The sequence below is a fragment of the Eschrichtius robustus genome, chromosome 3 (assembly GCF_028021215.1).
Source record: "Eschrichtius robustus isolate mEscRob2 chromosome 3, mEscRob2.pri, whole genome shotgun sequence".
Lineage (NCBI taxonomy): Eukaryota > Metazoa > Chordata > Mammalia > Artiodactyla > Eschrichtiidae > Eschrichtius > Eschrichtius robustus.
In genome coordinates, this window is record NC_090826.1 from 667,686 (window position 1) to 691,060 (window position 23,375).

The window sequence follows — 23,375 nt, forward strand, 5'->3', positions numbered from 1 at the left end:
TGGCAGAGGGCGGGCGGGCGGCCACGCTCACCCCCGAGGCTGGCCCACCCAGGGCACCTCAGGCAGGATCTGAGCGGCCACTGCAGGGCTGGCCCCAGGCCCGGGGCGGAAGCAGAAGGAGTGCCTGTCGTCCCTCGGCCCAGCACCAGGCGAGTCGGCCCGTGGGAAGCCAGCCTGCTACGTCTCTGGCCCCCAGTGTCCCCCGGCGCTGGCCCTCCCTCGTCCTGGGGAGGCTGGCAGTCCCCAGGCCCCACCTCCTGCTGCCACGCTCAGGAAATAGCTCAGCCTGCCCTTCACTCCCCCGCCTTCCCCCCAACCCGGGCTCTGCCATCCCCACACAGGGTGGGCCCAGCTGTTTTTAGCTCACGGAGAGTTCTACAAGGGAGGCCACCATGAAGCACCAGGGTGTTTCAAGCACAGGTGTGGGGCAGACCCACAGCCGGACCCTGAGCCACACACGGGCAGCGTCACACACTCTGCCCACCGCAGCCGGCCGGAGCCCCCTCTGTGGTGGCAGGAGCCCCTGCCTGCCACTGCGGTCAATGCCTGGGGGCTGGAGAGTTTCTGCAGTTGCACCGAGGAGGCCCCTTACCCTCCGGCGGGCACGGACTCCAGATGGTCCAGCCCCAGGGCGGGGAGGATGCCCCCACCTGCCCACCCCCCCAGGAATCCCGCACACACGTGCAAAGCCCATGGGCTCAGACTTCACGTCTGTTGCACCGGAATCCCCCCAGGGCCAACTCTGAGCTGTCCCTGAGGGTGGGGATGCCCACAGGCGTGGAAGTGGAGCCCAGGCACCCGCAGTCTGCAGGGCAGTCCCGGCCTGCAAGGGGACGCCTTGGTGCCTCTAGGCCCAGCCTCGGTGAAGGCCACCACTTGAAGGCCCACTGGGGCCGTGCTCAGCAGGCTAGGGCCAGCCGTCCTTCTGGGGAGAGGGCGGGGGACGGGGGCCCTCCACCTGTCCCTTCTCTAATCCTTTCAACGTACAGTCGTCAAGGAGGGGCCACGTGGGCCCATGTTGTGCGGGAGCTGGGGACGCCCTGTCCTGCCCCAGCCAGCACCTCCTGCTCCTCCGGGGACTGGAGGGGCCTGGTGAGGCAGGCGAGGGGACGGGCCCAGAAGGGAGGAGGGGGCTGCTGGCCTCGCTGCCACTGGATGCAGTCTCTGTGTCTCTGCCCTCTCAAAGGCAGGCTCTGGGGTGGCCTCCTCAGGAGGAGGAAGGAGGGGCTCTGACACTGGCCCAGTGACATCAGTTGGTCTCACCTCTGAGCCTCGAGGAAACTCAGTCCCACTTTGTACTTGAGGAAACGGGCTCAGAGAGGTTGAGTAACTTGGGCAATGTCACACAGCCGATGAGTGACAAAGCTGTGATTCGCACTCACGCCCAGGTGAGTCCAGGGCCAGCTCTTCCCCAAGCGTGACTTCCCTCTCCCAGAGGTCCCCTCTGGCCATCTGCCTCCTTCCAAAGCCACGAGGCTGGTGACCTCACGCCTCCTCAGAGCCAAGGCCCCACCAGAAGGGCCTGGTGGAGGTGGGGGCTTCCTCCCTCATCTCAGCCCAGGTCCTCAGCACCGATTTGGGGTGGGGTGTCAGGAACCCAGAGCCTGTGTGGGGAGGGGCAGAGGGCCTGAGCCGACCCCTCAAGCCTGGGACCAGGCTGAGGGTCTGGTCATTTGGGTTGGCGAGGCCTCTGGGTCATCCTAGAGCCATGTTGGGTCCCCCAGCGTGTCACCCTGGGGCTGTCCTGCCTTCAGCACACTGGCTGGCCTCACGCAACCACACTGAGGCCGAGGGTTTCATCATCCGAGATGGTGTGTCCCTAGGGTGTGGTGCCATCTTCGTGGGTGGTGCATGGTCTTAGTATCTCCTGGGAGGCTGAGCTGTGGGCGCCACCTCCCACCCAGGCCCCAACTCCTTCCCACAGTCTGCGCCTGTCCCAGGGGCTGGGCAGCCAGCCCTGGGGGACCCCTGTGTTCTGGGAATGTAGGCCCCTTCCCAGCGACCCTTGGCCACAAACACCTGTGGTCAGAGGCCTGGCAGGTGGAGGCGAGCAAGCATCCTTGCAGGCCAGGCTGGAGGAGAGTGGACAGGGGAGGGGGCGTGCAGGGTCTGCTGCAGTGGGGGTCCCTCCTCGCCCTCCAGAAACCTCGGGCCCCTCACCCGAGCCAGGGCCAGGGCTCCAGGCCTGGCTCCAGGAACCCGGGCAGGAAAGCTTCCCCCGGGGAAGGACGCCGGTGCCTGCAGCCAAAGGCTTCCCCTTCCAGGACCAGAGCAGGTGTGACTGCCCCCAGCCGGGCCCCTCCCCACCACCACGGCCCACGCCCAGCCTGTTATAAATAGGAGGCTGCCTGGCCAGCGCCAGCCGCGGTCCGCTTTGTCACCTGCTAGAACCACCACCAGCACCGCCACTGTTGCAGCCACCCAGCACGGGAGGTTGGAGGCACCCACACAGGGAGCGCCTGAGGTGGCCCGTGGCCGGGGCAGTTGGGGCAGGCCATCTCTCGGGGTCTCCCCTGCCTGAAGTGGAGGGGCCACATCCCACATGAGAGGGCAGGGGCTCCCGTACACACCTTCATCACGCCACCCCCACCGACAGAGGGCTTGCTGTGTGTGAGAGGTGTGTGTCCGTGCACGTGTGTGTGCGTGCGTGTGCCGCGTGAAGGGGCCATGCACCCTTGCTCCTGGCGCGGCTGAAGCGTTGGGGACCCGCGGTGCCCACACTCGCCCCAGCATATCCGCCCTAGTGTCGGGACCCCGCCCCCCGTCTCAGGAAGCCCTGGAGGTGCCTGAGTCTCCAGAGCCGCCCTCCTCCTGCCCCGCCAGCTCCAGCGGGGGTGGGAGGCGGCCGGTACAGAGTCCAAAAGAAACTTCTGGAGCCCCTTTTGCCTCGTGAGTATCACAGGGCTGAGGGTCCTGCCTTCCCTGTGAGGGCTCAGTGTGATCACGGGCCACACGTGTGGGCAGCGCTCTGACCCGTGTGGGACCCACCATCAGCACCCCGTGATGGCACGTGCCCCTGGCCAGGCCACCTCCACAAACCCGAGGACTGGGCCCCACGCAGCTGGCTGGCGCTCGGGTGTCCAGCCCAGCAAGTGCCAGCTGAATGCACCAGGCCCTTCCTCTGGCTCAGCCCCCTCCCCAAGCACCAGCCCAGGCCCCATTGGCTGGAGGGGCCAGAACCCAGGGGGCTGCACCCCAAGTGTGAGAGGCCTAATGATTCAGACCAAGATGGGGACACTGCGGGAAGTCCGCAGGAGGCCCGGGCAGTGACTCAGTGCGTGTCCCGGACCAGCAGGCCTGACCTGGTCAGGGCTCCTGCGCACTGGGGGACCTGGGTCCTGGGACACTGGAGCCTCCGGGTGGGAATGGGGGCCAGGCAGGCCTCGGGTCCCCCTCCTTGCGGCCCTCAGATCCCCACCACGTCTGGCCCATCAGCCTGTTGCCTACTTTTCCGGAAGCCCGAGGCCCACGAGTGGAGCACCCCTGGGGACTCAGCTCGGTGGACGACACCCCACCCCAGGCCAGCAGCGCCCAACGGTCTACAGGCCTGACCCTTGGCCCAGATGTGGCCAGACCTGCCTGGCTGCACCGGCCCCAGTCAAAGTGGCCATTGCTGGCCGCTGAGGGTGGGTGGAGGCCGTTGAGGCCCAGAGTCCCGTCAATCCCCAGCGCTGGGCTCTAGGCCCACCCTGAGCAGGTCACCTGGCTGCCCCTCCCCAGAGGTCCCTGCCCCACTTGGCAGAGAGCAGCAGAGACCCACCCAGCCTCGAGTCTGCCTGCAAACAAGGCCAGGCGTGGCCTGAACACCATGTCCCCTGCTGTCCCTGCCCCACCGCCCAGGCTCGGCTCTGGCCATGACAAGACACACCCGCGGAGGCTGCCTGGTGCCCCGCCGGTCATCACAGGGGAGGGCCGCAGCGTCGGTCCCAAGTATGGACCAGCTTCTGATGGGGCCTCTCGAGCCTCAGCAGGCCGGGCTGGGCCACTGGCGGCTGAGGGACGCGACGGTCCCGGGAGTTCCCAGGGACAGAGAATGGAAGTCGATGGCATGGCCCCAGGTGGGGACACCTGGGTGGGGTCAGACCGGACGGTGGGCTGGGACCCCACTGAGGCTCGCTTCTGGGATTCAGGCTGGAGCCGTGGCCCAAGCAGCTGGTGGGGGGCCGGGGACCCGGACATGCCCCCAGCTGCCGCCATCGCCACCACCGCCACCGCCCGAGGAGGAGCGTGGGGAGAGGCTGGTGGAGCTGCACGCCTCGTTCAGGGAGCTGGTCACCTTCTTCTGCACCAACGCCACCATCCACGGCACCATCTGCCTTGTCTGCTCCAGCCAGAACCGCCTCAAGACCGCGTCCTGGGCACTGCTGCTCGCGGGGGCCCTGGGCCTGCTCTGCTGGCAGTTTGGACTCCTCTTTGAGCAGTACTGGCGCTACCCGGCCATCATGACAGTGTCCATACACTCGGAGCGGAGCACAGCGCAAGCTCTTCCCGTCGGTCACCCTGTGCGACATGAACCCACACCGGTGAGGGCTGCGGCCAGCTTGGGGGCCCCTCCCCAGGTGCAGTCACAGCGGGAGCCCCCATCGTGGACGACTTGCCTTCCCCAGACCTGTGCCCCGGGAGCAGGTTAAAGGGCAAGAAGAGCCAGCGGAATCTTGGTGTGACCACTGCCACCCTGGAGGGACACTGAGGCGCTGGGCAGCCCGGGGAGGGGGAGGGGGGCGGGGGACTTTCCAGAAGGGCAGGCCCCCCGAGAAGGGAGCAGGGCAACACTCCAGGTGGAGAGGCAGCCGGAGCAAAGACAGGGAGGGGCCGTGAACGAGCCAGAGGGTGGTGGGGTCCACGGTGGGTGGGGCAGGCAGGCTGGGGGTCTGAGTTCCCTCTGCAGCCATGGCTCCCGATTCAGAACCCCCTCCTAGGCTTCTGAGGACGGCGGGGGATGGGGGTCGCTCTGCTCTCCGCGACACCCGGGTCAGTGCCGTGGGGACCAGCGTGGCTCTCCCCGCAGTGCACGTGGCTGTCGTGGGGACTCGGGGCCTGGCTCTGACTCCGCTGCCCCCCACCCTGGCCCTGCCCCCAGGCCACACCCAGCCCGCCGCCCCCTGCGGGCGCTGGACAACTTTGCCCGGGAGAACATCTACTCCCTGTATGGGTTCAACTTCAGCGACAGCGTGGACGTCCCGGGGGCCGAGGCCCCGAGCCCACCCTCCAGCTGGACCACGGGATCCGCCTCCAGAGGCTGAGCCCCCTGTGGGGCCAGAACAGAGTGGGCTGCAAACTGGTGAGTGTCCCAGCCCTGGGAGGTCTGCATGGGACGCGGCAGGTCGGAGCCCCACGCTGACCCCGTGCTGCCCAGCGTAACAGCACCGGTGGCGACTGCATCCAGCAGGCCTACTCCTCCGGCGTGGCGGCCGCCCGGGAGTGGTACCGCTTCCACTGCGCAAACGCTCTGGCCCTGCCGCCTGCTGCCCACGAGGACAGCCACCACAGCCGTGGCAGACGCTTCCTCTTCTCCTGCCGCTACGACAACCAGGACCGCCAGGCCCGGTGAGTGCAGGCGGGTGGCTGATCGCCCCGCCACGTCCCATGCAGTGGTCTGCCGGCCCCACGGCTCCCTCCAGAGATAAGGCAGCTGTGGTCCCCTCCCTGCAGCCCCGGGGCTGCACGCAGCAGGGTGATGGGTCGGGGGCATGTGCGGGTCTGAGCGTGGCCCCTGGTTCCAGACGCTTCCAGACCCCCCACCACTCCAGCTACGGCAGCTGCTACACCTTCAACGGTGTCTGGGCCACACAGCACCCCGGCCTCACCCATGCTGAGTGCCAGCCCGGGCCGGGTGTGGGCGGGGTGTCCAGGCCGGCCTCCCCCAGGGATCAGCCTGGTCCTCGGGCCAGAGCAGCACGATCATCTCCCTCTGCTGTCCATGGAGGCCGGCATCGAAGTCACGAGCCACACGCGTGACCACACGCCCCTCCTGGAGCACCGGGGCTTCAGCATCCGGCCAGGGACGGAGACCACCGTCGGCATCCGAGAGGGGCTCCAGGGCAGGGCGGCAGAGCTGAGGCTCACCCCCTCCCCCCAGGACGAGGTGCACCGGCTCTGGAGCCCCTGTGGGCACCGCACAGACAGCACGGGGGGCGTGACGTGCAGCTACTGTACAACACCTCCTGCACCAGGTGGGTGAGGCTGGGCGTGGGGGGCATGAAGGCAGGGGGAGGGGCCCAGGGAAGGGGTCGGGGAGTGGGGGGTGCTAAGGCAAGGAGCGGGAGCTGGGGGGGCGGACAGGCCAGTGGGAGGGAGGTGGGCAGGCGGCAGGCAGGCAGGCCCGGGAGAGGGGCGGCTGTCCTGGACCCACAGCTCCAGTCCCCGCTGTTCCCCCAGGCCTGCCTGGTCTCCTGCTTCCAGCCACTGGTGGTGGAGACCCACTCCTGCGGCTGCTTCTTCTACCCCCTGCCTGCGGGGGCCCAGTACTGCAGCTCTGTGCGGCGCCCGGCCTGGGGTAGCCCCCCACCCCGCCGGCCTGCGTGGGCTGCAGGGGGCAGAGTCCCAGGCTGCCCCGTCAAGGGCAAACCTCCCCACTGCCCCTGGGTCACTCCTAGCAGGTTCACCCATGACCCCCTCCCCAGGTCACTGCTTCCACCGCCTCTGCAAGGACCTAGAGACCCACCGGCTTCCCTGCGCCTCCCGCTGCCCCCGGCCTTGCAGGGGAGTGGGGAGTGCCGGGGTGGGGTCCACCCGGAGGCACCTCGCAGGGATGTGACGGGGTCTGTCTCTCCCAGGGAGTCTTCGTGTAACCTCTCCGCTGGGACCTCCAGCTGGCCTTCCTCCAAGTCAGCCGTGAGTCCCGGAAGCGGGGTGAGGGGTGGGCTCGCAGTGGGGCCTCATGGGCAGAGAGCCCTCCCCGGACTGACCTGTGTCCCCGAGGCCCTGCCCTCACACTGCCCCGCAGCGCCCGGGGAGGGGCCGCGGCCACAGTGAGCCTTGTGTGTGCAGGGCAGGCCAGGCCCCTGGAGCCCGAGCCCCAGGTGGGTGCAGCCCCCTCCGGCTGAGGTCACATCCTGGCCGCTCCCCCTGCCATCCTCGCCCTCCAGCACCCCCAGGGAGGGCCCCACCAGCAGGTCCAGGGCCCTGCCCCTCTCACCTGCGCCCCGCCGCAGGAGCAACCTGGCCAAGGTGAACATCTTCTACCAGGAGCTCAGCTACCGCACGGTGGACGAGGACACCCGTCTACTCCACGAGCCACCGTGCCTAGCAGCGGGGGTGGGGCAGGGCCGGCGCCCCGGGACGCGCTGCTCACCGCCCGCCGACACCCACAGGTGCCGCAGCTACTTCCAGCCACGGGCAGCCTCTGGAGCCTGTGGTTTGGCTCTTGCGTCCTCTCAGTTGTGGAGGTGCTGGAGCTGCTGCTGGACGCCGCGGCCCTCGCCCTGCTGCTGTGTTGCCACCAGCTCCGCGGGGCTCGGGGCCAGCCCAGGGCAGCCACAGGGGTGCCCGCTCCAAGTCAGAGGCCGGCTGGTGGCCGGGTAGCTGCAGGCATGACTTTGAACGCCCGGGGGCCCAGCTCCACCCCTCACGATGTTGCAGGGGCTCTGGCAGGGGTCTTGGCTGGAGGTCAGCCCGGTGTGGGCCCCGGAAACTCCTGACACCTGAACCAGCCTGCGACTGGCCTGACCCTGGGAGCCGTGGCAGCAGTGGGCTCTCCCGGCTGCCCAGGGCCGGCCAGTCCCGCCCCACAGGGCCCCCCCCCCCGGCCAGCCGAGCCAAACCCGGGGCCCAAGAAGCAGCGGCACCGGAGCCTGAGGGCGGGCAGGCGCCAGGCGCTAGCACACGGGGCCTTCCTTGGCGCAGCTGCCTGCCCGGCGGTGACCTCACAGGTCTCAGGGAGGCCCGGGGCAGGGAGCAGGGGGGTGTCCCCACCGCTCGGGATCCTCGCGTTCAGGGCGTGGCGGAGCATCTGCCCGTGTGCAGGAGCGTGCGCGCACGCGTGAGGTGGGGGGCGCCCCAAGGGAGTGTGTCTGTCTACACCTCTGTGTAGGCGTGTGCAGGCATTGGGCAGAGCCTCCCTCGCTCAGGGCCAGTGGGAGGAAGGGCAGGGCCAGGCCTGGGCACTCAGTGACCTGGGCCCGTCTGCAGTAAAATGGATGATTCTACCCGGTGGCTGGAGTGTGTCCTGACGCGCCCACACACGCCCCCCCCCCCCACCCCCGAGCGAGCTGAAACCCTCAGGCCACACCTCCACCTCCTCAGTCACAGGCACGGTGGGAGCTGGGGAGCGGGAGGACGTGGGGCCAAAGCTTGCCCAGGGGACCAGGCCAGGTCCAGAGCGTCCTCGCTGGGCGGTGTCCACCCCAGAGCAGGGCAGAGGGGCCAGGGAACGGGGTATCAGGAGTTGGTTTTAATCAAAGCAGCCCTGGCTTCCATCAGGCCGCCGGCGGGGGCACCGGGCTCTGGCTTACATCCTTTGGGGGCATGACTGGTGCTGTCCCACACAGGACCTCCCCTTGGGGAAAGCAGGGGACACAGAGACCGCCCCCCTCCCCAGCCGAGACAGAGCGGAGTGAGGTGGGTGAGGCGAGGCGGCAGGTGCAAGCAGCCGGTTTATTAATCGTGATCTGGAACGGAGGCGGGTCCCGCCAGCCGAGGCCGCAGCAGAGGCCCTGATGCAGGCAGTGGGGCGGGAGGTGGGGGCAGAGCTCAAGCAGGGAGAGAGGAAGGTGTTAATGCTGCTCTCTAGGGGTCACAGCCAGCAGGCGAGGGAGCTGGGGGCCCAGTCCACACCCACCTTGCTGCCCATGGGGCCTCCCTGGGCAGTCCTTGCATAGTGAGCAACCGACTGGCCTTGGCCTGGCCGAGGGCCTGAGCTGGGGAGAGGCCCAGCCAGTGCCCCAGGGCTCTGGGAAGGGGAATGCAGAAGGCATCAGAGGGCCCTGGGGAGTGAGCCGAGGCCCCATGGGCCAAGCCGGCGGTGGGGGGGAAAGGCTGGTGAGGGGGCAGGGCTGAGCTGCAGGCGCCTCCCCTAGCAGCAGGCAGAGCTGGGGGTCAAAGTGGTCCTTGAGTCCAGAGAAAAGACGCAAGACAAAGTGAGAACGAGGTCATTGTAGAAAACCCCTCAGTCCGTGACAAAGGAGACAAAGGACATCGGATGCAGGGGTGGGAAGAGCCACACCCCTGCCACCTGCTGTGGGAAAAGGCGGGCGGGGCGGGGGGGGGGGGGATGGGCGGGGCTGCGGGGCACGAGGGCCTGCATGGCCAGCCACACGGCCTCGGGACATCCGCACCCAGCCAGGGCTGAGGCCCCAGGCCAGAGCCCCCCAAGCACCCAAGAAGCCCAGCCTGGATGCTGGGGTCACTAAGTGAGGTACGCGGGTTGATTCCCTGGATGGGTGGCCCCTTCTGCCCTCGCCACATGCTGGCGGCCAGCCGCCAGCCCCAGGGCCTAGTGGAGGGGTTCTGGGGGTGTGGGAGGGCCCCTACTATCAGGTCAGTGTTCTTGGGCAGTAAAGTGGGGGCACAAGGTGACACAGGCCCTGAGGGCAGAGTGGGGCACCAAGCGGCATGGGCCCCAGGGATAGAGGGTCATGAGGTGACACGGGCCTGGGGGAGCAGAGAGCGGCACGAGGTGACGTGGGGCCTTGAGAGTGGTTTGTGACACGAGCAACCCAGGCCCCCTAGGGAGGGGTCACCCGAAGACACAGGGTCCCTGGGTGGGGTGATGCAGCACCTCCCGGGGGAGACATGGAGCTTCAGAAGACTCAGTGCTGGGGTCCTGCTCCGGGCCGTAGGGGTCAGGGCAGCTCCGAGCGGGGCGGAGCAGGCAGCAGGGCTCCAGGAGCTCCGGGGCTCTCGGGAAATGGGCCAGTGGGGGTCCCGCCAAGGCCTGGCCGCCCTAGCTCTCATCCAGGTGGAGGCTGATGAACTCCTGGATGCACCTGCGGAACTGGAGCTCGGTGGGGCTGCTGCCAGCCAGGGGGCCCGGCTGGCCGGGGGGTGCCTCGGCCTCACGCATCTCCTCGGCCATGCGCGCCAGACGGAGACTGGAGGAGGGAGAGCCACGTGAGGCGCTTCCACCCGCCGCCCACTTCCCGCCGCCCACCACCCCCCGCCACCCCCCGTGCTGTGCTCACAGCGTGACGATGTCTGCATTCGCCTCCTGCACCGCGATGCTCAGTGGGTCCTGCTGCGTGTGGTCCAAGGCGTGCTGGTCCGCCCCCCGCTTCAAGAACAGGCAGACCTGGCTGAGGGCGGAGGGGCAAGTCGCGGCAGGCCCTGGGCAGGTACCGGCAGGCGACCCGGGCCCACGGGGGCGAGGGGGGGTGGGGGGAGGAGGGGGGAGGGGGAGGGGGAGGGGGAGGGGTGGGGCGGCCCACCCACGACTTACCCAGTGCGGCCCAGGAGCGTGGCATGGTGCAGGGGCGCCCGGCCCCGGCTGTCTCTTTGGTTCACGTCTGCTCCGTTTTGCAGGAGGAATTCACAGATGATCAAGGAACCCTGGGGGGTGGGGGTGGGGTGGGTTCAGACCAAGCGGAGCCACAGAAATGGTCCCTTGCAGGGCCCCTGTCCCCCCACCCCCCTACCCCCCACCCCCACCCCGACACCACCCTGGGCGCCCCAGCAGGACCAAGACCGGTCCTCAGCGGAGGGCAAGGGCCCCGCGTGCGTGCCGTGGAAGGGTGCAACCCTGCGCCCACTTACCCCCAGCACAGCCTGCACCAGTGGCGTCTTGCCCTCGTCCTCCGCGTCGGCCCAGTTGACCTCGGCCCCTTGCGCCAGAGCCGCGGCCAGTGCGGGGAGGTCTCGAGTGCGCGCCGCACGGTGCGCCAGCAGCCCAGGGTGCAGCTCGCGCATGTCCGCCAGGCCCCAGGCCTCCACCTCTCCGTCCGCCTCGCCGCTGGACTCCTCCGACGCGGCACCCTCTGCGAGGAGCGGGCGGTCAGGGCCGGCGACCCGGCCCGCGGTGGGGGACAGGCGGGCCCGGACTGGGGAGCTGCGCACCCACCCTCCTCAGCGACGCGGTCCACCACGGAGCCCACGCCGAAGGCCAGGACATCCGAGCTGCCGTCGGAGCTGCCCCCTAAGCCGCTGTCGCTGCTCAGACCTGCAGGGTCCGCAAGCAGGGGAGGTCCTGAGCGCTTCTGACTGCTCCCACAGCCCTGCGGGAAGGCTGGCACCCCACCCGCCCTCCGGGGGATGCTGGGGGGTGAGGCAGAGGGGAGCCCTGCCCAGGATGGGAGGAAAGGGGAGAGAATCAAGTAACAGCCTGAAAGAGCCAGGATCGCCGGCCCCCCAGGAGCACAGCCACAGGTGGAAGCCCACCCTCTCAGGTCAGCCCTAGCTGTGGCCAGTGCAGGCGGGGCGGTCACCGCCCAGAGGTGGGGTCTTTGCCAAACCCCAGACACAGCCCCAGGCAACAGTGAGCGAACTTGGCCCTGCTCACCCGAGGGCAGCCCTCACAGATGAGCCCAGGCTGAGGGATGGTGAGACAGCGCCCTCTGCTGCCCGAGGGGACCCCCGTCACCCCAGCAGCCCGGCCAGTTCTTGGCCCCAACCTACGCCTTCTGCCCGCACGCCCCAGGCCAGTGGGTGCTGACAGATGGTTAACAGGCGGAGAGCCCTGACTTGTAGCATTTGCACCCCAAACTCCAGGAGGGGTTGGGGAAGACGCACACAACTGTCTCTCGGGATCCGGTCCGGCCCCCAGAAGGCACGTGCACACGTGCATGGGCACACGCCCACGCATATACACACGTATGCACGTGCACTCACACGCGTTCACCTGTGTGCACAGTCATGCCCTTACACACACATTCCTGTGTGCACACAGCACACACGCCCACATCACTCCTGAGGGTCATGGCCCCAGCCTCCAAGCCAGTGGCCAAATTACCCCTGGCCCCTCGAGATACTGTCCCAGCCTCAGCCCTGCTTGACCTCCAAACTCTCCCCATCCCCAGACCAGTCCCTCCTGCGAGGAAAGCCCGTCCCTCCGGTCCCTGAGCGAGTGGCCGCAGCTGTCCCGCACTCATCCACCCTCCAGCCGAGCGTGCCTGGCCCCTGCCACGCTGCCCCGGCTGAGCCAGGGGGTGGGCAGCAGGGGACTTACTGCGTGGACCGGCTGCAGCAGCCCCTGCGTCGAAGTAGGAGAAGAGGGAGTCCAGCTCATCCGGGCAGAAGAGGGAGTCCCTGCGGAACCTGGGCTCTGTGGAGCCTGCAGGGCGGGAACCAGGCCGCAGTGGGAGGTGGGCAGAGCTTGGGGTGCCCGTGAGCCCTGCCCCCCTCCTACCCCCCTCACCCCGGCCTCCCTGGGATCCAGGGTCTGGAGGCTCACGCCCTGCCCAGGCCTGTGAGCTGGGGCGCACCTGCCAGCCCCTCCCACCTGAGCACAGAGCAGCCACAGAGGGCGGGACGGGCTCCATCCGGATTTTGCCGCGGCGGGTGGTGTGGGCACGGGGGGAGCTGTGGTGGCGCTGGCACTTCTGCGCCCGCCAGCGCCGTGGGGCCTCCCGGGCCGGTGCCGAGGGCGGCCTCCGCACGAACTTCTTTTCCACATATTTGTCCTTGATCCAAGCCTCCTTGTCCTGCCTGGACCAGGACCAGACGTAAGGCTGCACTCGTGGGCTGGGGGTCCCCTGGCCCCGCCCAGGCTGCCCCCGACCTCACCTGGGGCTGCTGGCCGTGGGCTTCCTGCTGCCCGGCCCCTCGCACTGGGCCTCGTAGATCCGGTTCACGGTGCTATTTCCCAGCTCACACATCAGCTGGCAGGAGAGGGTGGTGCGGGCATCAGCCCAGCTCACCGAACGCCCCCCAAGCTTGCAGACCTGGCTCCCGCCCCCCGCCCCCCCCCCAGCCATCCAGCGGCCTGTGACGGCCCCCCACACCTTCAGCAGCTCCGGCTCCCACGAGTCCAGGGTCAGGGACCGCACCTTGGAACAGTGGACGCCCAGGCTCCTGGATGGCAAGGCGGGGGGAGGGGGAGTCAGGGCACGTCTTGGCCCCCGCGCCCCACCTGGCCACCCAGTGGTCCCACCTGTGGACGCCCGAGCACTCGATGCAGAGCAGCACGCCCAGGTTGATGCTGGCCCAGCGCGGGTCCGGCTGCCCACAGTCGCCGCACCGGCTGTTCCCAGCCACGTGCTGCACGCGCTGCAGCACACTCTCGCCCTTGACGCTGCGTTCCCGAGAGTCCGTGGCAGAGTCGATGCTGCTTGTGGACGGGGACGCCGTGCGGTCCAGCCTCTGGAGACAGGGTGAGGGGTCGCTCAGCCCTCTGGGAGCTCCAGCCCCAGTCTCCCCAGCGGGGCCCCTCCTCCTCCCCAGACGCAGGTGCCGGCACAGGCCAAGGCCCCTGAGGCCCGAGCCTGCGCCCGCATGTGTGTGCACACTCACGTGCACGTACACACAATGCACACACGTGCTTGCGTGCGGCCTGTGGGAGCTGTGCACGCGTGTGCAGGGCGCTGGAGGGCCCACCTCGCTGTAGCAGCTGTCAGGGCTCTCCCGGTAGGCGGATGCGATGCTGGCTTGCACAGCCTGAACCCACGCCTGCCGTAGCTTCTCCGAGTCGGCCTGCAGCATGCAGCTCCTGTGGGGAGGGGGCCGTCAGGCCGGGCGGGCAGGGGCTCCCTCCGCACCCGCCCTGGGCTGGGCCTCCTCACTTGGTGGGCGACACGACCTCAAAGCAGAACCTCCGCTCAATGTCCTCACAGGGCTTCACGGAGCAGAGCCGGAGGTCGTCCACCACCACGGTCAGCACGTCCTGCGGGCGGCACCGCCGTGGCCCTTGCACTCAGCACCCAGCCCTGCCCCGCACCGACCGCCCATCCACTGCTCCACTCAAGAGAGGCGGACCGGCTGAGACTTGAGTGGCCTCTGTCCCTGGCCACTCGGGCTTTGGTGCCCATCAGCATCCTCAGCCCTGTGACGCCCCCCACCAATCGCCCACCCCAAGGCCCGGTGGGGAGGCCCCGGTCGTTGCTGCCCTGGGCCCAGCGCACCTTGAGCTTCTTCTGGTAGACCAGCTGGCTGTTCTGGATGGAGAACCAGCGCCTGGGCAGGGGGATAGGCCAGGAGGGGTCAGGCCGGGCCGGCCCCCATGTCTGCCCTGCACCCCCTGAGGAAGGGCCCTCCCTTACCGGTTCCACGTCTTGAAGGCGTTGCTGGCCCTCTTGAAGAGGTAGCCCTCCATCACCACACCGCTGGGAGCGTCCACGTCAAACTCCACCTTGGGCTCATCGTAGGAGAAGTCCTGGGGGTGGTCGGAGCCCGGCCCCCAGTGAGCACCCACCCGTGGCTGCGGGGACACCGCCGCCCTCTCGGGCTGCCCCAGAGGCAAGGTGGAGGGGGGGTCTTCACAGCCGCTTCCTGACCCGAAACCCCGTGGGGGCAGACGCCTCCCGTCACAGCTGGGGGCCCAGAGAGCTCCAGCCCCCACCCCCCAAGCCTGGCAGAGCAGCAGGCCCTGGCATCAGGAAGGAAGCTGCCCCCCATTCACGTCGCCAGCTGGGCTGCCCCGGCCAGCCTGACAGAGCTCCATTCACGCGGGCTGGGGAGACACTGAGCGTTGTCCTGGGTGTCCGGCAGTGGGAGAGGAGGCCCAGCCACCTGCTCCCCTGGCTGAGTGGGGGCGGGAAGGGACAGCTGCAGCTGCTCCCGAAGGGGACGAAGGGGACGCAGGGGACGCAGTCCCAGCTCAGCCACCTCGGCTGGAGCGGGCCGCACTCTGGGAGCTGCTCAGGGCCACCGCTCCGGGGCCGTGGAGGTGTCCTTGGTGCTGAAACGCCGCGGGGCGGGAAGGGCAGAGGCCCTGCCCACCGGGGGCCCCCTCCCCCCAGGGTGGGCGCCCACTCACCTGCAGCAGCGTCTGAGGGCGGGAGCAGGAGAGGCGGGAGGGAGAGAGAGCCAGTGAGTGAAGCCCTGCCCCCTCCCTGCAGCTCCCGCCCCGCAGCCCATCTCTGCCCCGGGCCGCGCCAGGCCAGCTGTGGCCGGCCAGACGAGGCCGCAGTAGAATCCCCGTCCCAGCTGCAGCCGCAGCGTCTGTGGGCTGAGGGGGCTGGCGCTGGCATCTAAGTGACCGTTCCACTGTGCTGAGACCCTGAGGGATGGGGACCCCCGCCTCTGACTGCAGTTCAAAGACGATCAGAGTCAGCCTGAGAGTGGGTGGGCCTGGGAAGGGACGGGGCGCGTGTCTGTACGCTGGGCCCCCCAGGTCCTCGCATGGAGCGGGGTGAGGGGCAGTGGACCCGGGGCCCCTCGGGGGGCGGCCAGGGCTGCAGGGCCTCACCCGCTGCTGGATGGCGGCGTGCTTGCGCTCCATCTCCCGCTTTTCCACTGCCGAGTCGACCACCAGCTGGTCCAGCTGTGGGGAGGGGCACAGAGAGGGACGTGGACCCCCTCCCCTGACAAGCTGGCCCCGGCGCCCCCTCCCCACAGGCTCACCTCAGCCGCCAGCTTCTTCATGTAGGGGTCCATCTGGTGCAGCAGGCTGTAGCCCTGCTGGAAGAAGCTGTACTGGGCGTGCATGAAGGACAGCATCTGGGGGGTGGGGGGGGGGCACGCAGGTGAGGCCCCGCCCCCAGGGGCAGTGGCCGGGGCCCCAGCTTTTGCACCCACACCCAGCACGCCTGCGGCACGTGCCTATACTCGAGGGCAACCCCTCCCCCTCATCCAGCACTCACAGAATCCAAAATCTCAAACTTCTTCTTGGCCTGGAGAACGTTGATCTGCCAGGGGAGGAGTGAACAGGTGAAGGGGTGTCAGGGCCAAGGTTGGGCCACGACCTGGACCTTGCCACACTGTCCACTCAGGGTGCTGTGGTCCCCCGAGACCTCCAGCTCATCTTCAGCTCCCTGCACAGGTGCGCATCCATCCTCTCATGGTTGCAGTTCAGGACACTGGGTCCCTCCCATAGGCAAAGCCACAGATTCTCTCCCGTGCTCCAAGTCCCTCCAAGGCCTGCCTCAGCAAGGTCTTCGAGGCCTCCGCCCCCGCAGCCCACAGCCCTGGCTTGTCCCTAGCCCATCCCCACCTCCGGGCCTTTGCGTGGGCATCCGCCCCCCATGTCCGTTCCCAAGCATCTCAAGTTCTCTCAAGCCAGAGGGGCCCCTCCAGACACCAGCTCCCCGTCTGCAGGGACACGGGAACGCCCGGGGGCTGACCTGGAGCACGTAGTCCAGCGCCAGGTGGCGGAAGCACTTCCGGGCAAGGATCAGGGCCCCCGTGGCCTCCTCCACCTCGTGGGGCCGGTGCCTTGGGGCCTGGGCATTCCTCACCAGGGACAGCTCCATGTCCTCCCGAACTCTGTCGAACTGCTTCTTAGTCTCCTTAAACTTCCGCACATCTCTGGAGGCCGGTGGGCGTCAGGCCAGGGGGTCCGAGGAGGGGTGCACGTGGGGTCTCCCATCTCTCTGAAACGCTCTCCCTGCTCCCCACCCCTCTGTGCTCCAGAGCTCCCGCCCCGCTCCCCCACCCCCGCAGCCACCGCTCCCTGCCTCTTCCTCCTCAGGCCCCTCCCCTGAGCTGGGGCCCCCTCCCGCTTCACCACCTCACTCCCAGGATTGGTCCAGCCTGGGGTGACCCCCAGCCTCACCCCGGACTCCAGACTCTCCACTCGAGGGGTCCCCAGCTGTACACACAGCACTGGGCTGAGACCCCTGCCAAGGCCCCTGGACCCTCCCAGATCAAGCGTAGCTGCGTCTGCTCCCCCTTCCAGCGTGGGTGTCACCCCGACACCTCCCGGGGCTGGGAGAGACCAGGCCTCCCTCGGGGCCACTCACTCTTTGACGAAGTTGTGGAGCTGTTGCCGCACAGACCTCTGGGCCTGGTCAAACAAGATCTGGGGGCAAAGGAGGGTGCGGGCGTCAGGCGTCTGTCCCCACATGACCCCAGAGGCCAGGCCCCTGTCCCCTCAGGTGAGAACCAGGGAAAGGCCCGCCCAGCCCCACCCTCACAGAGCCGGCCTCACAGGGTCACGGGCCCCCAGGCCTGGGTCGGCGGCCAGAGTCAACAGCTGTGACCACCTGCCCGTCCCCCCAACCTGGCCCTCAGCCAGACTAGAAGCCAACGCTGTCCCAGATGGACCCCCTCCTATGGCCCACCCCACATCAGCCCGGACAGGGCAGGCGCACACAGAGTCCCGAGGGACACCCATCGCCCAGGCCTTGGGAGGCCACGTGGGGGATGCCCAGCCCTGCAGTAAGAGGAATGGAGATGCAGCCGGAGCTCCCGAGTAATCTGGCCTGGGGGCAGGGTGGGGCCTCCCTGCAGCACCGGCTGGACCCGGAATCAGACCCCTCGATGCGGAGAGAGCACTGGGGCCTGACCAGGAACAGACAGACAGACAGACACATGGGGCAGGACGAGCCATCCGGCGCTGGTTTATTTCTGAACTTCCCCTACAGGGGATGGGCCCCTTGTTTAGTCTGGGGCTCTGGTTTCCAGGCCACGGTCTGACCACCCACGTGTGCCTCGGTCTGTTCTGTGTGTCCACACTGGGGGCCCCGAGGGGCTCGAGGTCACGCAGACCCAGCCCGGGTAGCAGCGGGGTTGGGAGTCATCCAGTAGCTGTGGGGTCAGCCTGGGAGATGCTTCCATCGCCTGGCCCATGACCCCTGCCGGGTGGCCCTGGATGACCCTCTAAGGCCTTGCCCACCCCAAGCCCCCGCTGCCCTCAGCCCCGGGCAGGGTCGAGGTGCCTCCCCGCTAGCTGTCCGGCCCTCACCTGGGACACAGCAGTGTCTCAGCGATGTGCCCCCCCACCGGCCAGACTGCAGGAGCAGAAACGTGGCCTCCCCCACCGCCCGCCCCTGCCAGCTCAGCTCACACGGAGCCAGCCCAGAGCCTTCCAGGTTGGGCGGGGCCTGCAGGGAGCCCACAGCGGTGGGGGCGGGGGCTGCCTGGGATGGGGGTGGATGGGACGACAATCAGGAAGCCGGGTGGGTGGGCCCTGCCCTCTCCTCCCCTCCCCTCCGCCCCCCCCCATCGCCCCCACCCGGCCAGGGCTCACCATGTGGTAGGTGACCATCTCCTGCAGGCTGTCTCCGAACCTCTGCAGACATTCCTGGGGGCAGGGTGGGTGGGTGGGGGAAGACCCTTGCTCAGATGGGACGGCCGTGCCCCCAGTGTCTGGCACCTCCCACCCACAGGCCACAGAGTGGCCCCTGCAGCCCAGCGCAGACGCCCACCTGCTCCCAAGGCCAGGGCACCCTGAGGGGCTGTCTGCCCACGCCCGCCCCTGACTAGAGGTCAGAGGTCAGCTGCCCCCTCACCGAGATGACGGTGTCGCCCTGGCACTGCTGGGACAGGTCGCGGACGCCACTCACGAAGAGCCTGTTGGTGGTGACGTAGGCCTTGCCAGCCTCGATCACGCCACTGCACAGCTTCACCAGCTGCAGACAGGACGATGGATGGGGCGACACTCACGCCACCAAGAGGCCAGGCCACACGGGCAGGGACCCGGACAGGGCAGCCGGAATTCAGCTCAGGGTCCGTCAGTGCCCATGACACAGCTGCCCCTGAGCAGCCCCAGGCGGGAAGGGAAGGCCACTGCCCGTCCGCCCGCCCACCCTCCTGAGCCCACCTGGAGCTGGGGGACAGCTTGGCGTGCCCCAGGCCTCGGCTCCAGGGTGGGAGGTGGGAGCAGGGGAGGGAAGCCGGAAGCAGGGAACCCAGGGCCCGGGGACGGGCGGGGGGGGCGTGTGGTCCCGGACAAGGGTCAGCAGGACCAGCCGGCAAGGGGCTCAGGGGTGCCGCCCCTCCTTCCTCCCTCTGGCTTTGAAGCCTGTGCCCTCCTCCCTCCCCTGCCTGTGCCCTTGGCCCCTAACCCAGGCACTCGGAGGCACAGCCCCCTGGCAGCTGCCCCCGCCCCCCGCCAAGGCCCCCCACCCTGCTTGGCTTGTCGGGAGGAGACCCGGCAGACACAGGTGTGTGTGTGGCATGTACACCCCGGTACGGGTGTGACAGGCCAGTGATGGACAGGCCCACGTGCTGTGCACACGCACACTCGCGCTCACACTGGTGGCCGTGGGTGAGCTGGGCCAGGGCCGCGCGGGGGGCAGGGAGAGTAGCCCCGGGCCCTCCGTGTGCCCCCAGGCCCCCCTCACCTTGTCCAGTTTGGCCTCGATCTCAACCACGTCCGTTTCCACCTCGTCGATAGTTGCCCTGCGACAGCGACAGGGTGGCTGGAGACCCGCCTGCAGCAAGCCTCCCCCACCGACTCAGCTCGGCCTCGCCTCCCGGGCACCTCCCCAAAGGGGTCAGCGGTGGGAAGGGGCTACTCTGCCGACGGCCACTGGCCCCTGCAGGCCCACCTGCCTCCACGCGCCCCTCAAACAGACCAGGAGGTGGAGGCTGGCGGTGAGGGGGGATGGAAGAGGGAGGTGGGGAGGGGGCAGGACTGGGACGGTGACTCCAGAGCCGCAGAGCCACCAGGGCCCACTGCCACCCCAGGCAGATAGAGGCCCCCATCTGGGGCCTGTGGATGGGGGGAAGGGGGTGGTCAGACAGGTCCCTAGCACAGAGGGAGGGGCCGGGGCCCCGTGGAGGTGCACATGCAGGGCCTCGCTGGTCACCCCCCCAGCCCAGCCCCTGCCCCTCTCCAGGGCTCAGAGTTGACCCCAAACCCCATCTGGACCCCCCCACCCCTCAGCTTCTGCTGCAGCCCACCCTGGCCTGGGGTCGGCAGGCGCTGGGCAGACCTGTCTCAGCAGAGCCCGCAGCCGGGAGCTGCTCCACGACACCGTGAGCCGCCTGCAGAGGCGTGCCCCTACCTCCTGCCTACTCCCCAACCTCAAAATACCAAGTAGGCCCTGTCTGCCTGGCAGGAGCAGTGGGTCAGACCTCGGAGGAGCCCACTCCCAGGGGGGCGGCCTGACAATGGGGCTGCCTTGGGGAGGGAAGAGTTAATGTATGACATCACCAGAGAAGCCAGTGGACGGAGAATCCCGGAAGGCAAGGCAGGCAAGGCGAGAGGCAGATGGATCAGGCACGTGACACCCCCCAACACTCCGGGAACAGGAAACAGGGAAATAGGGCCAGGATCCTGCCCTCCCCACCCCACTCAGCTGGCGAGCTGGGCCCATCTGGCCTCCTGGGGACCAGGGACAACAGGGAAGGAGCTCCGGCCAGCGGCCAGAGGCAGGGCCAGGGCCAGGGCCAGGGCCAGGGCCAGGGCAGGGCCGGGCAGAGAGGAGGCTGTCCAGGTCTAGCGGCCCCTCGCGGCCCCCGCGGCTGGCAGAGGGCACGTTCCAGGGTTTCCCAGGCCTGGGGGGGAGGGACTTAGTCCCTCACGTGGGGTGCAGCTCGGGATGCCCTCAATTAGGAGGTATGGGGTGAGTGCCAGGCTGCCCCGTCAGGGCCCTTGGACCGTCCCACCACCCTCCTCCTCTCTGAGCAGCCCCTATCCCCTCCCCACGGGCTGAGGGGCGTCTGAGTTCCAGAGAAGGAAGGGGTCAGAGGGGATGTCTGCTTGGACCGGTGGTGGCCCACGGCCCGCAGGTGCCCCCGCCTGAGACTGCAGGACCCTGACCGCTGCTGTAGCCTCCCCCTCCCCCTCCCCCTCCGAGGGTCCCAGGGCAGGGAAGGACCACCCACCCAGAAGAAGGGGACGCAGCTCCTGGAGGCCCAGCCACCCCAACTGCCCTGGCCAGCTGCGTGGAGAGCTGTCACCCTTGGGCCGGGATGGGGGGTTGGTCCCTAGAGAGTTGGTGAGGGTGGGATGCACCAGATGCTGACAAGTGGGCTCACGGGGACCAGGTGGGCGCTCGGCAAAGAGTCCGTCCCGGGGGCCCCACGCCCCTCAGGTCTCTCCTCCCCACCCCCATGGACCAAGGCCTCCTCTCCTGCTCTCCCTCCAGGATTTCCTCAACAGCTTGGATTCTGGGGAAGAGGGTGAGGCCAGCTCCCCCACCAGAGCCATGACTCAGCGCCTGAAGCCCCACCCAGGGGAGGGGGCACCAAGAACAAGGGGTGAGCGGCACCCCGCCGGTCTGAGAGAGACTGGACCCCTCCAGCCACGTGCATCCCGGGGCTGTGGGGCTCCCCCAGGCCAAGAGCGCGTACGCAGGGTCCCCCTTCCCAGGGCTGGGGCTCTGCATCGCTGACCACACTCTCCTGCCTGGCCCCGCCCTAACCCCCTGCCCCCAGGCTGGCCTCCAGGAAGTCCAGGTTACATCCTCAGCAGCGCTGACGAGGGGACCCCAGAAAAGCCTCAAAAGCCATTACATCTCAGCCCAAGCAAAATCCACCCGGTGCAGCTTCTGTGGCCCAAGGTCGGGGGATCTCCTTGGACCCCAGCCCGGGCTTGGCTGGGCACTCTCAAAGGAAGCCTGCCAAAGCCCAGGCGCTGCTGCACCCACTGCCGCACCGTGGGTGCCACCCGCGAGCGGGCTGGTGTGGGAGGGAAGGCCTGGAGGTGAATGGGGTGCCAGTGGCCCTGATCCAACCAGGCAAGCTGGGCCTGGGCCCCTCCGCGATGGGGACGAAGAGCACGAGGCTTCTCAGCCAGGGGCCAGGGTGACGCTGGGGTGCTTCAGCCAGGACCAGGCCCCCAGCTGAGGCCCCGGCTACACCTCCGCCCACCGCCTGGGCCGTGCTGGGGGCCCAGGATCACGGGTGCCTGAGTTGCTTACACCCTCTCCCTCAAGCAGTCAGGAACAGAAGATGGGAGAACACAGAGAGTGGCCCTCAGCACTCTGCCCAGGGCCTGGGGCCACTCTCTGGTCCGACCCCTACCCCTCATCCAGCCTTCCTTGGCTTTTGTTGCTGACCCCTTGTGTGGCGGTTGGGCAAGGGGCTGGCTCTAGGGAGTCAGGGGTAAGGGCACTGGTGCTGAGGCCCGCCAGGCACCCACACACATGCCCTCCGGCTAACACACCCCAAAGACCCAGCACACGCACGCGCACACACGCACGGCCAAGTGCGAGTGTGCAGAGGCATGGCAGATGTGCACACATGCCATCAGACACGCATGCACGCAGCAGCGCAACTCACACGCAGACGGGTGTACTCGTGGATACCGTGTATAGACACGTACCCCGTGCTGAGATCCATCCACACAGGAACAAACTAACATATGTTTAGTGCCTAAACTGATACTTTTATGATACACACCCACTATGCATCTGTATTCACACCCAGAGGTGACACATGCACACGTGTGCGTGCACCCATCACTAGTCTGGACGTACGCATCAAGCAGCCAGTCCAGGGGTGCAGCTCACCCACACATTCACGTCCAAGGTCTGGCACCTCAAGGGAGGGTGCAGAAGGGCAGAACTCACACGTGTGCACCCGAGCACGAGCACAAGCATGAGCACCTGACACACGGGAGGTGCCCCGTTAAAGCAGATGCGCGCGCAGCATGAACGTGTCCACACGAATAAGCCCGCCTGCACTCCCAGGAAGGACTAAAAGCACAAACCCAGGGCCGGCCACAGCGCAGAACCTCCACCAGTCCCTAGAACCCAGTCTGCTCTGGTAGCCCCCACCCCGCCAGGTGCCTAGGTCACCCCTGCCAAGCAGCCGCCCGAGGCCCTAACCGAGGCTCCAGCTGCCTGCCCCCTTGACTGCTCTGGGCACGCGGACCAAGACAGATTCCATGGGCAGACGCCCCACGCACCCAGACGACCCTGGCCACAGCCGGGCTGCAGCGCCCGGCTAGGTCTCAGCCCTGTGCAGGTGGCCAGCACGGAGGTGCAGACACAAAGCGGGGCGGACACTCCCACGGAGAGGTGGCCGCGCCGGCGGCCGCCCCGCCCCACGCGCGCACCCTCCGCGCGCGGCGAGCAGCACAAGGGGCATCTTTTGTTCCGGGCTCTCGGGCCGGGGCGCTGCGGGCTTTGTACAAGACGTGTCCTCCTGCTCTCGCCTCCGGCCCCGGCGCCGGGCACAAAGGCGGCACCGGCGCCCCCGCCCGCGCCCATCCCCCGGCGGCCCCGGGTGCCCCGAGGGGCGGTGACCCCGCGGATCACAAAGGGCCGCGCCGCGCCCCGGGGGCGCACCTGAAGCGCGGCGAGTCCTTGATGCACTCCTCGAACTCCACCGTCATGGCTGCGGCGGCGCGAGGCGCTCACTGGCACGAGGACCGCGGCGCCCCGAGCGGCATCCCCTGCCGGCCCGCCCGCGCCGCGCCGCGCCGCGCCGCGCCGCTCTCGGCGCCCGCCCGCTCCGGAACGAGGCCGCCGCGCCACCGCCCCGCCCCGCCTGTCACCGCCGGGGAGCGTCGCCAAAGTCCGCCGCCCGCGCGCGCCGTCCGCTGTCACCGCCGGGGAACGTCGCCAAAGTCCGCCTCCCGCGCTCGGCGCCAGCTGTCACCGCCGGGGAGCGTCGCCAAACGCCCCGACGTCCCGCCCCCTTCGGGCAGGCGGTCGGAAGTGTGGGTGGGCCCA

General features: G+C 68.7%; 2 protein-coding genes across 2 annotated transcripts; one reads left to right on the forward strand and one right to left on the reverse strand.

Annotated features, from left to right (window-relative positions):
- Positions 1-1,508: 1,508 nt before the first annotated feature.
- On the forward strand, positions 1,509-8,132 carry SCNN1D (sodium channel epithelial 1 subunit delta). The gene is given in 11 exon segments (XM_068540267.1): positions 1,509-4,466; positions 4,468-4,523; positions 5,081-5,228; positions 5,357-5,547; positions 5,724-5,833; positions 5,868-6,137; positions 6,140-6,177; positions 6,379-6,496; positions 6,624-6,753; positions 6,996-7,251; positions 7,314-8,132. Coding segments are annotated over 11 exon segments (2,256 nt in total). The 5' UTR covers positions 1,509-3,854; the 3' UTR covers positions 7,641-8,132.
- A 444-nt stretch (positions 8,133-8,576) lies between these two features.
- ACAP3 (ArfGAP with coiled-coil, ankyrin repeat and PH domains 3) lies at positions 8,577-23,116 on the reverse strand. Its single transcript, XM_068538641.1, has 24 exons — positions 22,989-23,116; positions 19,092-19,149; positions 18,258-18,377; positions 17,996-18,049; positions 16,767-16,825; positions 16,149-16,332; positions 15,669-15,713; positions 15,430-15,525; positions 15,275-15,349; positions 14,843-14,854; positions 14,127-14,239; positions 13,989-14,040; positions 13,650-13,750; positions 13,465-13,576; positions 13,022-13,230; positions 12,873-12,942; positions 12,655-12,749; positions 12,371-12,576; positions 12,098-12,202; positions 10,994-11,092; positions 10,690-10,910; positions 10,376-10,485; positions 10,122-10,232; positions 8,577-10,031 (listed from the first exon to the last, which is right to left on the reverse strand). Exons 1-24 carry the CDS (start codon positions 23,033-23,035, stop codon positions 9,884-9,886), a joined length of 2,502 nt encoding a protein of 833 aa, XP_068394742.1. The 5' UTR covers positions 23,036-23,116; the 3' UTR covers positions 8,577-9,883.
- Positions 23,117-23,375: the final 259 nt, after the last annotated feature.

Coding starts and splice junctions, on each gene's coding strand:
- ACAP3 (XM_068538641.1), bottom strand. CDS start 23,035: ATGACGGTGGAGTTCGAGGAGTGCATCAAGGACTCGCCGCGCTTCAG. Junction 15,714..16,148: donor CGCTGGACTACGTGCTCCAG/GTCAGCCCCCGG, acceptor CTCCCCTGGCAG/ATCAACGTTCTCCAGGCCAA. Junction 10,233..10,375: donor ACGCTCCTGGGCCGCACTGG/GTAAGTCGTGGG, acceptor CTCCGCCCTCAG/CCAGGTCTGCCTGTTCTTGA.